The sequence below is a fragment of the Hypanus sabinus genome, chromosome 27 (genome assembly GCF_030144855.1).
Source record: "Hypanus sabinus isolate sHypSab1 chromosome 27, sHypSab1.hap1, whole genome shotgun sequence".
NCBI lineage: Eukaryota > Metazoa > Chordata > Chondrichthyes > Myliobatiformes > Dasyatidae > Hypanus > Hypanus sabinus.
In genome coordinates, this window is record NC_082732.1 from 16196269 (window position 1) to 16210943 (window position 14675).

General features: G+C 45.3%; 1 protein-coding gene across 3 annotated transcripts in view; it reads left to right on the plus strand.

Annotated features, from left to right (window-relative positions):
• The first annotated feature begins 6781 nt into the window (after positions 1-6781).
• Positions 6782-14675, plus strand: part of LOC132382009 (CTD nuclear envelope phosphatase 1-like) — a 59732-nt gene continuing 51838 nt past the window's right edge. For 2 of the 3 annotated variants that reach the window (XR_009508175.1, XM_059951793.1), the window contains exon 1: positions 6786-7132. Coding sequence is in view for 2 of the 3 variants with exons in the window: in XM_059951793.1 (XP_059807776.1) it covers positions 7031-7132 (102 nt within the window). In the remaining variant the exon portion in view is untranslated. Of the gene's footprint in view, positions 7133-14675 lie in introns of all 3 variants that reach the window. The other variant, XM_059951795.1, reaches the window with a different exon arrangement.

Sequence of the window (14675 nt, forward strand, 5' to 3'; positions counted from 1 at the left end):
TTGTTGGGCGAAGCACTTGGTATTACAGTGCATGAATCAATCCATGCATGTAGTTCTTTCGCTGAAAAGAAGCACTAAGGTCTCTCAGCAGACAAAATTATTGTTCAGCAAGGAGAGCTCCAACAAGAAGAGCTTTGCTTCCTGATGTGCTCAATGGCTTCTACACTTGCTTTGACCACCCAAACAGGGAGAAACCATTGCACACCCCCCCCCCATGTCTCCTGATGATCATTTGGTCTCAGTCTCTGAAGATGACATGCAGGCTGCCTTCAGGAGAGTGAATCCAAGGAAAGCATCTGGTCTGGATAGAGTATCTGACAAGCACTGAAGGCTTATGCTGTCCATATGACTGTGTGTTCACAAATATCTTTAACCTCTCGCCCTGGCATGTGTGGTACCCACCTGCTTCGAGGAGGCTTCAATTGGTGCCAGTGCCCAAGAAGAGTGTGGCAACCTGTCTAAAAAACTATCGCCCAGTGGCACTTACATCCTCAGTAATGAAGTGTTTTGAGAATCTGGTTTTGAAGTATATCAGCTCCTGTCTGAGTCGTGACTTGGATCTGCTCCAATTTCTCTACCAAAGCAATGAGTCTACAGCAGATGCTATCTCGTTGGCTCTTCATACACCCCTGGGACATCTGGACAGCAGAGATGCATATATCAGGATGCTCCTTATGGATTACAGCTCAACATTTAACACCATCATCCCCTTAAAACTCATCAGCAAACTCCAAGGCCTGGGTCTCAATACCCCCTTGTGCAACTAGATTCTGGAATTCCTCACTTGTAGACCCCAGTCAGTTTGGATTAGCAAAATTACCTCCTTCACAATCTCCATCAGCACAGGAGCACCACAGGGATGAGTACTTAGCCCCCTGCTCTCCTCGCCTCACACCTATGACTGCGTGGCTAAGTGCAGCACCAACACCATGTACAAGTTTGCTGATGACACCACTGTTGTGGACTGTATCAAAGAGGGTGATGAATTGGCATACTAGAGGGAGATTGAAAACTTGGCTAAGTAGTGTAATGACAACAACCTCTCACTCAATGTCAATAAGACCAGGGAACAGATTGTAGACTTCAAGAGAAAGAAACCAAAGGTCCATGAGCCAGTAATCATTGGAAGATCAGAGATGGAGAGTATCAGTAACTTTAAGTTCCTGGGTGTTGCTGTCTCAGAGGAAATGTCCCAGACCGATCATATGAATGTTATTGTGAAAAAAGCACGATAGCGCCTCAACTTCCTCAAGGGTCTGCAGAAGTTCGGCATGTCATCGAAAACCTTGACAAACCTCTATAGACGTGTGGTGGAAAGTGTATTGACTGGCTGCAGTACGGCCTGGTATGGGAACACCAATGCCTTTGAGTGGAAAATCCTACAATAGGTAGTGGATTCAGTCCAGTGCATCACGGGTAAAACCCTCCCAACCATTGAGCACATCTACATGAAACATTGTCGTAGAAAAGCAGTATCCGTCATCAAAGATCTTCACCACCCAGGCCTCAGGTAGAAGGTACAGGTGCCTCAGGACTCACACCACCAAGTTCAAGAACATTTTCTACCCCTCAACCATCAGGCTCTTGAACAAAAGGGGATAACTACGTTCATTTAAGGATTCTGTTATATTGTTATTTCATACTTGTTATTTATTGTAATTTATTTATATCTGCATTTGTACAGTTTGTTACAGTTTACAGTTACTGTTCTATAGATTTGCTAAGTATGCCCGCAGAAAAGGAACCTCCGGGTTGTCTGTGGTGACATGTCTGTACTCTGATAATAGACTTTACTTTGAACTTTGATGAGTTTTCAACTGGAATGTCATAGATTTTAATAAAGTAAATGAGAAGAAACTGCTTTTGGCTCTAGGGCTGGCAACTGATTAACATGAACCACAAGGACCAACGTGCAGGAGAATATTCCTTAATGCAGAAATCAGAGAAGAGAATGCATATTCGTCAAACTATCAAATGGTGTATTCCAAATCTTAAACAGTGGTTCGAAGAAGATTTTCCTCAAGTTACTTCTGGTTTATTTGCTGAACCTTTAGCTGTGTCCTCTGGTCAACAACTCTTCAATTGTGAGGAAGTTTCACTTCATTTACTCTGGTGAATCCACTTGAAATATTTTTCAACTAATAAAGTCATAAAGGAAGTCAGCATGTCGGTAGGTCTTTCAGCCCACCAGCTTCACGCTGCCCATCAACCACCCAATGATACTGATTCTACATTAATCTTCGTGATTAATTAGAAGAAAGAGGGGTGCTGTTATTGAAGCACACAGCATCCTTAAGTTATTGTTATTGGTTTATTGTTGCCACAGGTACATTGAAAAGCATTTCTTGCGAACTGTTCATACGGGTCAAATCTTTACGCAGTACATTGAAGCAGAACAATAACAATACAGAAAAAAACGTAATCATTCTTAGAGATAGAGGATTGAAATTTAAAGTGGCAGAATAACTATCGTAGAAGCAATGGATGTATCTGCAGCGAGCAGCTCGCAAAGAGTCACCGCCCCCGGCGCCATCAAAGGCCATGATTGGCTCAATGTGGACATGTTTCCTTTCCCCCTTAACGTTCCCTAATCCAAGGAGGGCAGGTCCTGTCCAAGCACAGCGATATTCGTTTTCTCTGGCCAAGCGTTAGGATACAAGCACAGAGTGGTCCTACTAAAAATGCATAGAGCATTTGTGAGGTTTATGAGCATGCGACCAGGACTGGCAAATTATAGACATGAGGAAGAACTGTTTGTGTTGGGATTGTTTCCGTTGGAACAGACATCTCTAATGAGAGGTCTGATTGACCGCTGAAGTTATGTCCATTTTCAAATTGCTTCAGTTTGAGCAGGAATTTTCTGTGTTTCTGTGGTTCATATTAGAAACTACTCTAACAAATCACCTTTACATCCTTTCCTAAGCCAACTAGTCTTATTTGAATGAACTGGAGCAGTATTCTGACCAGGACAAATTAGTGATTTATCAAGGGTTATCATTTCTTGCTAGTTTTGTGTCTCTAATTTACAAATCCAAGGATCCTTTGAAAATTACTATTTAATTTCTTAATCTGTCCCAATGCATGGTGTCCAAAAACCAAGAGACTATCTCTTTCTGCATCTCCTATTTATCCTACTAGACCATAAGACCATCAGACACAGCAGCAGAATTAGAACATTCCACTGATCGAGTCTGCTCTGCCATTCCATCACGGTTGATTTATTATCCCTTTCTCCTGCCTTCTCCCCATAACCTTTGACCCCGATGTCTTTCAATATTCAATATGTTTCAATGAGATCCTCGCTCAATCTTCTGAACTCCATTGAGTAGAGGCCTAGAGGCATCAAACACTCCTCATATGTTAATCCTTTCATTTCTGGGTTCGTTCTTGTGAATCTCTTCTGGACCTTCTCTCCAATGCCAGCATATCCTTTTTAGATAAACGGCCCAAAATTGGTCTGACCAATGCCTTATAAAGCTTCAGCACTATATCCTTGCTTTTGTGTACTAGTCCTCTTGAAATGGATAGTAGCATCTCCTTATAGATGCTCCCTGGCCTGCTGTGTTCCACCAGCATTTTGTGTGTGTTCCTTAATAATGGACCTCACCATCTTCCCAACCACTGAAGTCAAGCAAGCTGGTCTATAATTTCACGGTCTTTTGCTTCCCTCTCTTTTGAAAGAGTGGATGACACTTGCAATTTTCCAGTCCTCCTGAACCATTCCAGAATCTAGTTATTTTTGAAAGATTGCCTCGACAATCTCTTCAGCTCCTTCTTTCAGAACCTTGGGGTATAGTCCACCTGGGCCGGGTGACTGATCTTCAGACCTTTCATCTTCCCAAGCACCTCCTCCTTAGTAATAGTGACTCCACTCACTTCTGCCCCCTGACATTTGAGATTCTCGCATACTGCTAGTGTGTTAACACAAAATACTTATTGAGTTCGTCTGCATTTCTTTGTCTCCCATTACTATCTCTCCAGCGTTATTTTCTAGTGGGACTGATATTCGCTCTCACCTCTCTTTCACTCTTTATATACCCTGAAAGACTTTTGTCTTTTCTATGCATGGCCAATGTCATGAGATAATTGGCCAATCTGTTCTATGAACGATGACCCTGCATCTAATCTGATGTTTTGTGACTACTGACATTCATTTACACATGCAAACCCAGCTTTGACTTAGCGCTTCACCAATAAAAATTTGGAAAAAGAAAAAAAGACTTAGTGCTTCTACTGAAAGGGGAATATCCTTGACAACGTGGTTCGGCCATAGATTGTTCTTTCTGGAATGTGACCCATAGCCGACTGCTTCAAAAGATACCACTGAAACTTGCTAGGATGCAGCATAGCGAGATGTCCACAATGGTATATTCCAGGCTGCAGGAGTGCATACTGGGAGGTGCGCTGAAATTTGCAGCCAATGCAAAGGCTTTGTGGGGAAGGAGCACAACCTAGACTCTTTCCAATAGTGGGCACTGGGGTTTGAGTCCGGTTGGGCAGTCCCTCAAGCATTGAAATAGTGAATCGCCCAGGGGGCAAAATGACCAGCGATGGTGTTATGTAAAACAACACACACAAAATGCTGGAGGAACTTAGCAGATCAGGCAGCATCTAGGGAAAAGAGTAAAGAGTCAACATTTTGGGCTGGGACACTTCATCAGGACTGGAAAGGAAAGGAATAAATCAGAGTAAGAAAGTAGGGGGAGGGGAGGAAGAAGTACAAGGTGGCAGGTGATAGGAGAAACCAGGAGAGGGGGAGGGTGTGAAGAAAATTGCTGGGAAGTTATTGGTGAAAGAGATAAAGAGCTGGAGAAGGGGGAATCTGATAGGAGAGGACAGAAAGCTATGGAAAAAGGGGGAGGAGCACCAGTGGGAGGTGTTGGGCAGGTAAGGAGATAAGGTGAGAGAGGGAAACTGGAATGGGGAATGGTGAAATAGAAGAGGTGGGCGTAACTACCAGAAGTTTGAGAAATTGATGTTCATGTCATCAGGTTGGAGGCTATTCAGACAGAATATAAGGTGTTGCTCCTCCAGCTACAGAAGGGTAGTTAGGCAGGAGGTGTACGAGCAAGTGACAGTGGGAAGTAGTATAGTCCTGATAGTTGTGGGAGACAAACACGAGGAAATCTGCAGATGCTGGAAATTCAAACAACACACACAATATGCTGGTGGAACACAGCGGGCCAGGCAGCATCTATCAGGAGAAGCAATGTCGACGTTTTGGGCCAAGACCCTTCGTCAGGACAGTGTGTGGGAGACAGTGGGTTTATAAAAGATATTAGTAGATAGACTGGAGAAAGGGGAGAGAGGTGTCAGAAATAGCCTATAAACCTCTGTACTTCTATACTCTTCCCACCCCGTCACTTGTCAAAATGCCACCCCCCTCTCGCAGTTCTTCCTTCTCCGCCACATCAGCTCCCAGAGATGCTTTGTATTGCAGAACAAGTGAGATGTCCTCCTCCTTCAAAGCAAGGAGTTTCCTTTCCTCCACCATCAACACTGCCCTCACCCTTACCTCTTCCATTTCACAAATGTCTGCTTCCTCCCACAGGGTTCCTCTTGTCCTCAGCTACTACCCCACCAGCCTCCGCATTCAGCACATAATTCTCCAAAACTTCTGTCATCTCGAACGGGACCCCACCACTGAATACATCTTTCCCTCCCCCCACTTTCTGCAGGGATTGCTCCCTACGTAACTCCCTTGCCCACTCATGCCTCCCCACTTATTTCCCTCCTGGTACTTATCCTTGCAAGCAAAATAAGTACCACACCTGTCCCTACACCTCCTCCCTCACTCCTATTGAGGGCCATAAACAGTCCTTCCAGGTGAGGCGACAATACACCTGCGAGTCTGTTGGGGTCATCTACTGCATCCTGTGGCCTCCTGTATATCGGAGAGACCTGACGTAGATTGGGAGACCGCTTTGTCGAGCACCTTCACGCCATCTGCTGCAAAAAGTGGGACCTCCCTGTGGCCATGCATTTCAATTCTATTCTGACACGTCAGTCCATGGGCTCTGGTTCTGCTATGATGAGGCCACACTCAGGTTGAAGGAGCAACACGTTATATTCCTTCAGGGTACCCTCCAACCTGATGGCATGAACATCAATTTTTTAAACTTCTGGTAATTGCCTTTTTCCATCTCTCACCTTATCTACCCAGCACCTCTCTTTGGTGTCTCTTCCCCTTCCCTTTTCTTCCATGGTCCTGCCCTCTCCTATCAGATTCCCCCTTCTCCAGCCCTTACCTCGTTCACCAATCAACTTCCCAGCTCTTGACTTTACCCCTCCCCTCTCCTTGTTCCACCTATCACCTACCACCTTGTACTTCATCCTCCCCTCCCCCACCTTATCGTTCTGTCTTCTCCCCTTCCTTTCCTGTCCTGAAATGTCGACTGTTTTCCACAGTAGCTGTTTGACCCGCTGAGTTCCGACAAAATGTGTCTGTTGCTTTGGATTTCCAGTATCTGCAGATTTTCTCATATTTATGTAAAATAAAACACGTTGGCACCAGTGAACGTACAGACTGAATGACACTAACTGTAATGAGCTTGACAAATTTTATTCTTTTGTCTTTGTACATATAATAATGAATAAAGTTTGCCTTTGAAATAAATGTAAGAATAATAAATTTTAGTCCAGTTTTATTTGACAGTTGTTTCAGCTTTGCATTTTGCTGTTGTTAAATGTCTTGCTACCGTGATGTGAATGCATAACTGCAGATATTAAAGTGGATTTGAGGTTGATCATCATTTTCAGGCCTGACACGGAGTAATTGTGGAAGAACTTCCCCGGGAGGGTGAAGTGATCTGAGTTCTGCAAGCTGGGAGCGCGCCGCCGCCAGCCAGCCGGTCGGCGAAGACCAGGAGACGTTGCCTTTAAGAGCGAACGCCGCATCCCTTTAACGGAGCGTAAGGTGAAGATGGCGATAGTGGCGGCGTCGCGGTGATGGGCGAGCAGGCTCCGGACCCGAGCCGGTGTGGAGTGGCCGTCGGCTCTCGGGGCTGAGCTCGCTCCTCGCATCCGTACCATGTTCAGCAAGTATTTCCTGATGGGCCTCCACAACTTCGTGTGGTTCGCCGTGAAGGTGTGGAGCGTGTGTGTGGAGGCGGCGCGGAGGCAACTCCGCTCGGTGAGTGCGGGCGGCGGGGGGGAAGGTCCAGGGGCGAGGGGAGGAAACCGGGGGCGAGAGTAGAGAGAGGGGGAATGGGGTAGGATGGATAATGGGGGAAGGTCCAGGGGCGAGGGGAGGGAACCGGGGGCGAGAGTAGAGAGAGGGGGAATGGGGTAGGATGGATAATGGGGGAAGGTCCAGGGGCGAGGGGAGGAAACCGGGGGCGAGAGTAGAGAGAGAGGGAATGGGGTAGGATGGATAATGGGGGAAGGTCCAGGGGCGAGGGGAGGAAACCGGGGGCGAGAGTAGAGAGAGCGGGAATGGGGTAGGATGGATAATGGGGGAAGGTCCAGGGGCGAGGGGAGGAAACCGGGGGCGAGAGTAGAGAGAGAGGGAATGGGGTAGGATGGATAATGGGGGAAGGTCCAGGGGCGAGGGGAGGAAACCGGGGGCGAGAGTAGAGAGGGGGAATGGGGTAGGATGGATAATGGGGGAAGGTCCAGGGGCGAGGGGAGGAAACCGGGGGCGAGAGTAGAGAGAGGGGGAATGGGGTAGGATGGATAATGGGGGAAGGTCCAGGGGCGAGGGGAGGAAACCGGGGGCGAGAGTAGAGAGAGGGGGAATGAGGTAGGATGGATAATGGGGGAAGGTCCAGGGGCGAGGGGAGGAAACCGGGGGCGAGAGTAGAGAGAGGGGGAATGGGGTAGGATGGATAATGGGGGAAGGTCCAGGGGCGAGGGGAGGAAACCGGGGGCGAGAGTAGAGAGAGGGGGAATGGGGTAGGATGGATAATGGGGGAAGGTCCAGGGGCGAGGGGAGGAAACCGGGGGCGAGAGTAGAGAGAGGGGGAATGGGGTAGGATGGATAATGGGGGAAGGTCCAGGGGCGAGGGGAGGAAACCGGGGGCGAGAGTAGGGAGAGGGGGAATGGGGTAGGATGGATAATGGGGGAAGGTCCAGGGGCGAGGGGAGGAAACCGGGGGCGAGAGTAGAGAGAGGGGGAATGGGGTAGGATGGATAATGGGGGGAGGTCCAGGGGCGAGGGGAGGAAACCGGGGGCGAGAGTAGAGAGAGGGGGAATGGGGTAGGATGGATAATGGGGGAAGGTCCAGGGGCGAGGGGAGGAAACCGGGGGCGAGAGTAGAGAGAGGGGGAATGGGGTAGGATGGATAATGGGGGAAGGTCCAGGGGCGAGGGGAGGAAACCGGGGGCGAGAGTAGAGAGAGGGGGAATGGGGTAGGATGGATAATGGGGGAAGGTCCAGGGGCGAGGGGAGGAAACCGGGGGCGAGAGTAGAGAGAGGGGGAATGGGGTAGGATGGATAATGGGGGAAGGTCCAGGGGCGAGGGGAGGAAACCGGGGGCGAGAGTAGAGAGAGAGGGAATGGGGTAGGATGGATAATGGGGGAAGGTCCAGGGGCGAGGGGAGGAAACCGGGGGCGAGAGTAGAGAGAGGGGGAATGGGGTAGGATGGATAATGGGGGAAGGTCCAGGGGCGAGGGGAGGAAACCGGGGGTGAGAGTAGAGAGAGGGGGAATGGGGTAGGATGGATAATGGGGAGGGGGGCGTAAGGGTTTGGAGGGGATGGCGAAGGAATAGTGGAATAGGGAGAGAGAGGGTGTAATTCAAGGGGAATAATGAGGGCTTTGATCAGAGAGGCGTGGAGGAGGTGGGGGGATAGTTTGAGGAGTGGTGGCAATGTTAGGAGGAGACCGGGACTGAGATGAGTGAATAAGATTGGTGGGATCGATGGGTAGGAGATGAGGGGAGTTGCGGAGGATGGAATGGGGGGTGGAGATTAGTGGAAGGGGTATAAATGGATGTAGTGGGAATATCCACGGGAGGAGATTGGAGAGAGACATAGAAGTGGAGGATCTGGGGGAGGAGGGAGTGTGAGATGGGACGGGGGGAATTGGGGGAAGCAGTGGAGAGAAATTCTGGGATGAGTTGGCATGGAGAAGAGGATATTGAGGGCTGAGATCAGGAGAATAGGAAAGAATGGTCACTGAGTTAGGTATAGGAGGAGTCCAGATTGGGGAGAGGGAATGAGATCAAGGGAGGTGTGGAGGGAATTAGGGGGAGGATTGAGGGTGTGTAGGGGGAGGTGTGAGTAAACTGCCCACTGAGGGTGAGGGAACTGAATGTAGATGAAAGGTTTGATTGGGGTGGGGAGCCCCGTTGGACACAGGATTTGGGAGCAGGTGTGGGTACTGAGGGTAGGGGAGATGGGAAGAAGTGTTGGGTATGATATGAATGGAAGGGGTGTGTGTGGATACTGTGGGAAAGTGAGCTAGGAGATCAGCAGTGAGTAGGGAAGGTGAGCAAATTACAGTGAATGGAAGTGACGAAGGGAAAGGAAGGGCTCCAGATATGTGTTGATGTCTAAAGAGGGATTTTGACCTGTAATGCTTGGTGTGCTATTCAATGAAATCTTTAAAGCAGTTTTAACAAGGGAAATGTTTCAGTCCTGGTTGCCACATCCGTCTTTCACTCATTATTAGATGTTATTGTTTGTGTGGGAGTTTGTTCTTCATGATACTTGATCTTAATGAAGAAGGTTAGTGATAGATTTCTCCTTTTGCTAGTTTAAACTTTCTTACTAGCAATGTACTTTAATTGAGTTGTTTCCTGAATTTGCCTTTTAAATGTGTATCCAAGATTGTTCATGAATGTCTCCTTTCAGTGGGGCCTGTTCATCATTCATTCTAAATAATTCTGTTTTCTTTGCACTGCCCCTGTGCTTGGATAGCTTTGTGAACTGGTATTAGATATGACTAATGTGTTTTAACCTGGACACTGTGCAGTTTTAACTGATTTTTTTTTGTTTGTTTTTGATTTATCTCCAAAACCTGTGTTGGTGTGTTTGGGTTGAAGAAATAGTAGAAATAAGTGATCAAAATTAAACAATTGTTCCCGGTGTGACTTTTACTATAGTTTGTACACCACAATTTGTCGGGTGCTTTTAGTGACCTCACTAATTATATGGCATAACACTATGATTATGCATAAATGCAAACGTTTGTTTGGCAGTGTGCAGAACAAATATAAAGCAAATACTGTAAAGCCTTGATACAGGGGTGGTAAACTTTTTGACAGTGTTTGCCCAAATTGGCGAAAAACTTTAAAAAAAATCTTTTGCTTGGTATGGTAATTATCAGTCGAGATTATCATTAATTAATGAATTAGTAACAATAATAATGGACCGTTTTAAGAAAAAATGGTGAGTCCTGGTGCTTATTTAAGCAAATTAATTGTTTTACTAATAGAAGTACCACCACCAGGACTTTCACCACCAAGTTCAAGACAGTTACTATCCCTCAACCATCAGGCTTGTGAATAAAAGAGGATAACTACACTCATTTTCAAAACTTGTATTTTATTTCATGATCCTTATTTATTGCTATTTATTTGTTACCTGCTTTTGCACAGTTTGTTTACTGTTTACAGTTACTGTTCTACTGATTTGCTAAGTGTGTCCGTAGAAAAAGAATCTCAGGGTTGTATGTGGTGACATGTATGTACTCTGGTAATAAATTTTACTTTGAATTCAACAACAGTGATAGATTGAAATAAATGAAGTATTTTAGAAAACCAGTTTAAAAATTATTAATCTTTTTGAAAATCAATGTAATTTTTAATACTATTGTAACTGTTTACTATCCAAATACTGGTGTTTACACCAGATCCGAGAGGATTTCAAAATGTATCGTCCAATGTCACGTTCTCACAACTGCTGGTGCCAAGCTGGCATGACATGTTTCCTATAAAAACATCTCACTTGTCTTGGGTTATAAAACAAAATATTTGCTGTTTTATTTGGCAGTAAAGGTAATGATTATCTTTTTATTATGGGTGTAGTTTAAAGAATCAAGGGGTGGCACTGCATGCCATGTGCCAACAAAATTTTGTGCATGCTGTCTTGAGCACACCACCCTTGGTGAACAAATTTCACGTCACATGCCGGTGATAATAAACCTGCTTCTGATTCTGAAATATGAGCCGCTTTGATTATTTCACAAATAACACGTAAAGCCAATATTTTGGAATAGATTGTTTGGAATGCAAATTATTTGTGGTCGTAATACAATTTGTTGATGGGGATTTCCACAGGTTCATTAGAAGAGCACATTTATGTTTTAAAAAAAGTCTAGACTTTTGAACTTGTTTTCACATTCGCTGTACTTGAGAGAATGGTAAAGGGAGATACTGGAGAAAGTGCTTAAAATCAACATTAGGACTTTGTGAAGTGCCATTGCACTGTCTGCTGTAGCTCTGAATTATGAAGGGCATTGATTTCTTTGTATTAAACTAAATGATTGAATGTGGGGGAGTAGCAGTAAGTATAACTGTGGTGTGAATCAGCAGCTCAAAGAGTGGATGAAAATTAGATAAGGACACCTGGCATTTTAAATTATGAGAAAAATATATTTCATGGGATGGGGTAGAAGGCACATTTTTGTTAGGTGGAAGAACATACGTGAGATTTTTTTTGTAGCAATATGAAAACAAAAAAATAAATTGGTAGTTTTTTTTGCCATGCCTAAAAGAAGATCTTAATGTTTTGGTAGTGTGGGATCCTGATATAATATACTATCAATTGATTCAAAGTCATAGTTCAAGTTCAAAGCAAATTTATTATCTAAGAACATATACAGTATGCTACCATGTACTACCTTGAGATTCATTTTTAAGCATTTACAGGAAAAAAATACAGTAGAATTTTACAAACAAGCATGGCTCAAATAAATTAATACTGAGAACATCAGTTGCAAAGAGTCCTTGAAAGTGAGTCTGTAGGTCATAGAACTGGTTTAGAGTAGCAGTGGATAAAGTTGCCCTCTCTGGTTCAGGAGCCTGATGGATGCTGGGTAATAATTGTCCCTGGTGGCATGGGAGCTAAGTCTCTAAACCTCCTTCCTGATGGTAGCAGCAAGAAGGAGGAGGGATTGGCCTGCATGTTGGTGTTTTTGGTGCATTCCTATGGCAGCACTCCATGTACGTGTACTCAATGGTGGACTTTCACATCAGGACATCCAGGGCATAATACAATGTCAATATAGTTGATTTTTTTTTTTTTGTTTTGCGCTATTTGGATTTCTGGATGTTTTGTATTTCAATTTGAACAAGAATGACTGAATTAACCAGAAGTTTGAGTTTTTCCATGTTTGCAGCAAACAGCAGTATTTCAGAGACAGTAAGCTATCGAGTATCTTTACAGACAAGTGTCCCAATTATCCTTTTGATTTTCATTTTCTTTTTTTCTCCCTCCCAACAGTTTTGTAAAGGAAGAATATGATCCTTCAAAATCTCCTGCTGCAGGAACCACTCACTCCTCTAATTGCTGTGTTGGGTCTAAATTTAGCTCCCACTGCCAGCAGGCTTTTAAAATGCTGCACGGCACATTCATTTTCCCAGAGCTGTCAGTTGCAGATAATTTGGAGCTCAAGGTGTCCAGGATCAATTTCCAGAATCTCTTGGGTCATACCAGGATTCACAATAAATACAGTAGAGATTTACATGGGAATCCCAGTACATGAACAAGTGGCTCAATCCAATGTATGTGACTGTTGATTCTCCATGCTAGCTCTGATTTCGCTGCCTCCCCCCACCTTTTCTCTAACTGTTGTAAAAGGGATTCAGGCACTTCCTCATTTGATAACTGAGCATAACCTCTGCATTTTAATCCTTAATCTTTTGTGTGTATCTCCAGTATTTAGTTGTGCCTCTATGCCCCTTTGTCACTACATCTTTCTTTCTTCAATTGTGTGCTGCTTTTGTCATTTTAGACATCATCTGGCCTATTCATAATTTCCTTCATTTTTGGCCTCTCCAATTTTAATCACTCCATGATTTAAATCCATACTGTCTGTCAAGAACCCAAGAATTTTCTGCTTCTCTGCCATTTTTGAAACATTTCGTACTGTGGCATGAAACAAATCCCCTCCCCCCTTTATTTCCCACTCTTACCTCTCTTTCGCTTTCTCCTGTGGTCCACTCTCCTGTCGTATCAGATTCCTTCTTCTCCAAGCCTTGACCTGTCCCACCCGCCTGGTTTCACCTGTCACCTTTTAGTTAGCCTTCTTCCCCTTCCTCCACTTTTTTATTCTGGCATCTTCCCCCTTTCCAGTCCTGAAGAAGGGTCTCGGCTTGAAATGTCAACTGTTCATTATTTTCATAGACATTGTCTGACCTGCTGAGTTCCTCCAGCATTTTATGTGTGTTTTTCTTTGGATTTCCAGCATCTGCAGACTTTCTCATGTTTGTATCAAAATGTACAAACAAGCTGGAGGAACTCAGCAGCTCAGGCAGCATCCGTGGAAACGAACAGTCAATGTTTCAGGCCGAGACCCTTCGTCAGGACTGAAGAAAGAGGGACTATATCTCTTCCCACCCTGCCAAATGTAAAAATGCTATTCCCTATTCCCAGTTCCTCCTCTGCAGATTGGGGGACCGCTTGGTCGAGCACCTCCGCTCCATCTGCCACACAGACAGGATCTCCCGGTTGCCACCCACTTCAACTCTGCTTCACGTTCCCATTCGGATATGTCCATACATGGCCGCCTCTACTGCCATGATGAGGCCAAACTCAGGTTGGAGGAGCAACACCTCATATACCGTCTGGGTAGTCTCCAGCCCCTTGGCATGAACATCGAATTCTCCAACTTCCAGTAATTTCCTCCCTCTCCCTTCCCCCATCCCAGTTTCACTCTGCCTCCTCTTCCAGCTGCCTATCACCTCTCTCATGATTTTGCCTCCTTCTTCTACCCATAGTGTTTTCCCCTTACAGTCCTTCTTCACCTTTCCTGCCTATCCCCTCCCTGCTTCCCCTCCCCCACCCCTTGATCTTTCCTCTGATTGGTTTTTCACCTGCACCTTCCCCCTCTCCTCCCACCTTCTTCATAGGACCCCTGCACCCTCCTCCTTCAGTCCTGACGAAGGGTCTCGGCCTGAAACTTTGGCAGCTGGTTTCCACGGATGCTTCCCGACCTGCTGAGTTCCTCCAGCTTGTTTGTACGTGTTGATTTGACCACAGCATCTGCAGTGTACTTTGTGATTTCTCATGTTTGTGTGGCCTTGGTGTTGGATAATTTGGAATATTTTGCCACATTAAAATTATCATATGATGCAAGTTATGCTAATACAACCAGTTCCATGGTTTCATTTACTTTTTATTTTTTTGCTTGTATATCAGGCCATCTCTAATATTCCATGTACAGGTCAATTAGGTCTAGAGGAAGATTAAATAAAAGCAGAAGTTACTCAAAGTCTAGCATAATTTTTGGGGAGAGAAAAGGAATAAAGCAAAGATTGATTATGGGGGTCAATGATACAAATGTGTCATTTTGAAAAATGCCCTATTGGGCACTAATCTTGATCCATACTCACAAAGCATAGCCTATGCTGTGGTCCTCATTTGTTTTGTTTGCCATGAAATCTCAATCATGTAGTCAAGTGGAATACTGCAGTGTCCTTGACTGTCTTGGCCTGAAAGGGAAAAATTAAGGCAGGATGTTTACTCTAAGCGTTTTCCCGTATGTAATGATGCCTGTGAATATCTCAAGG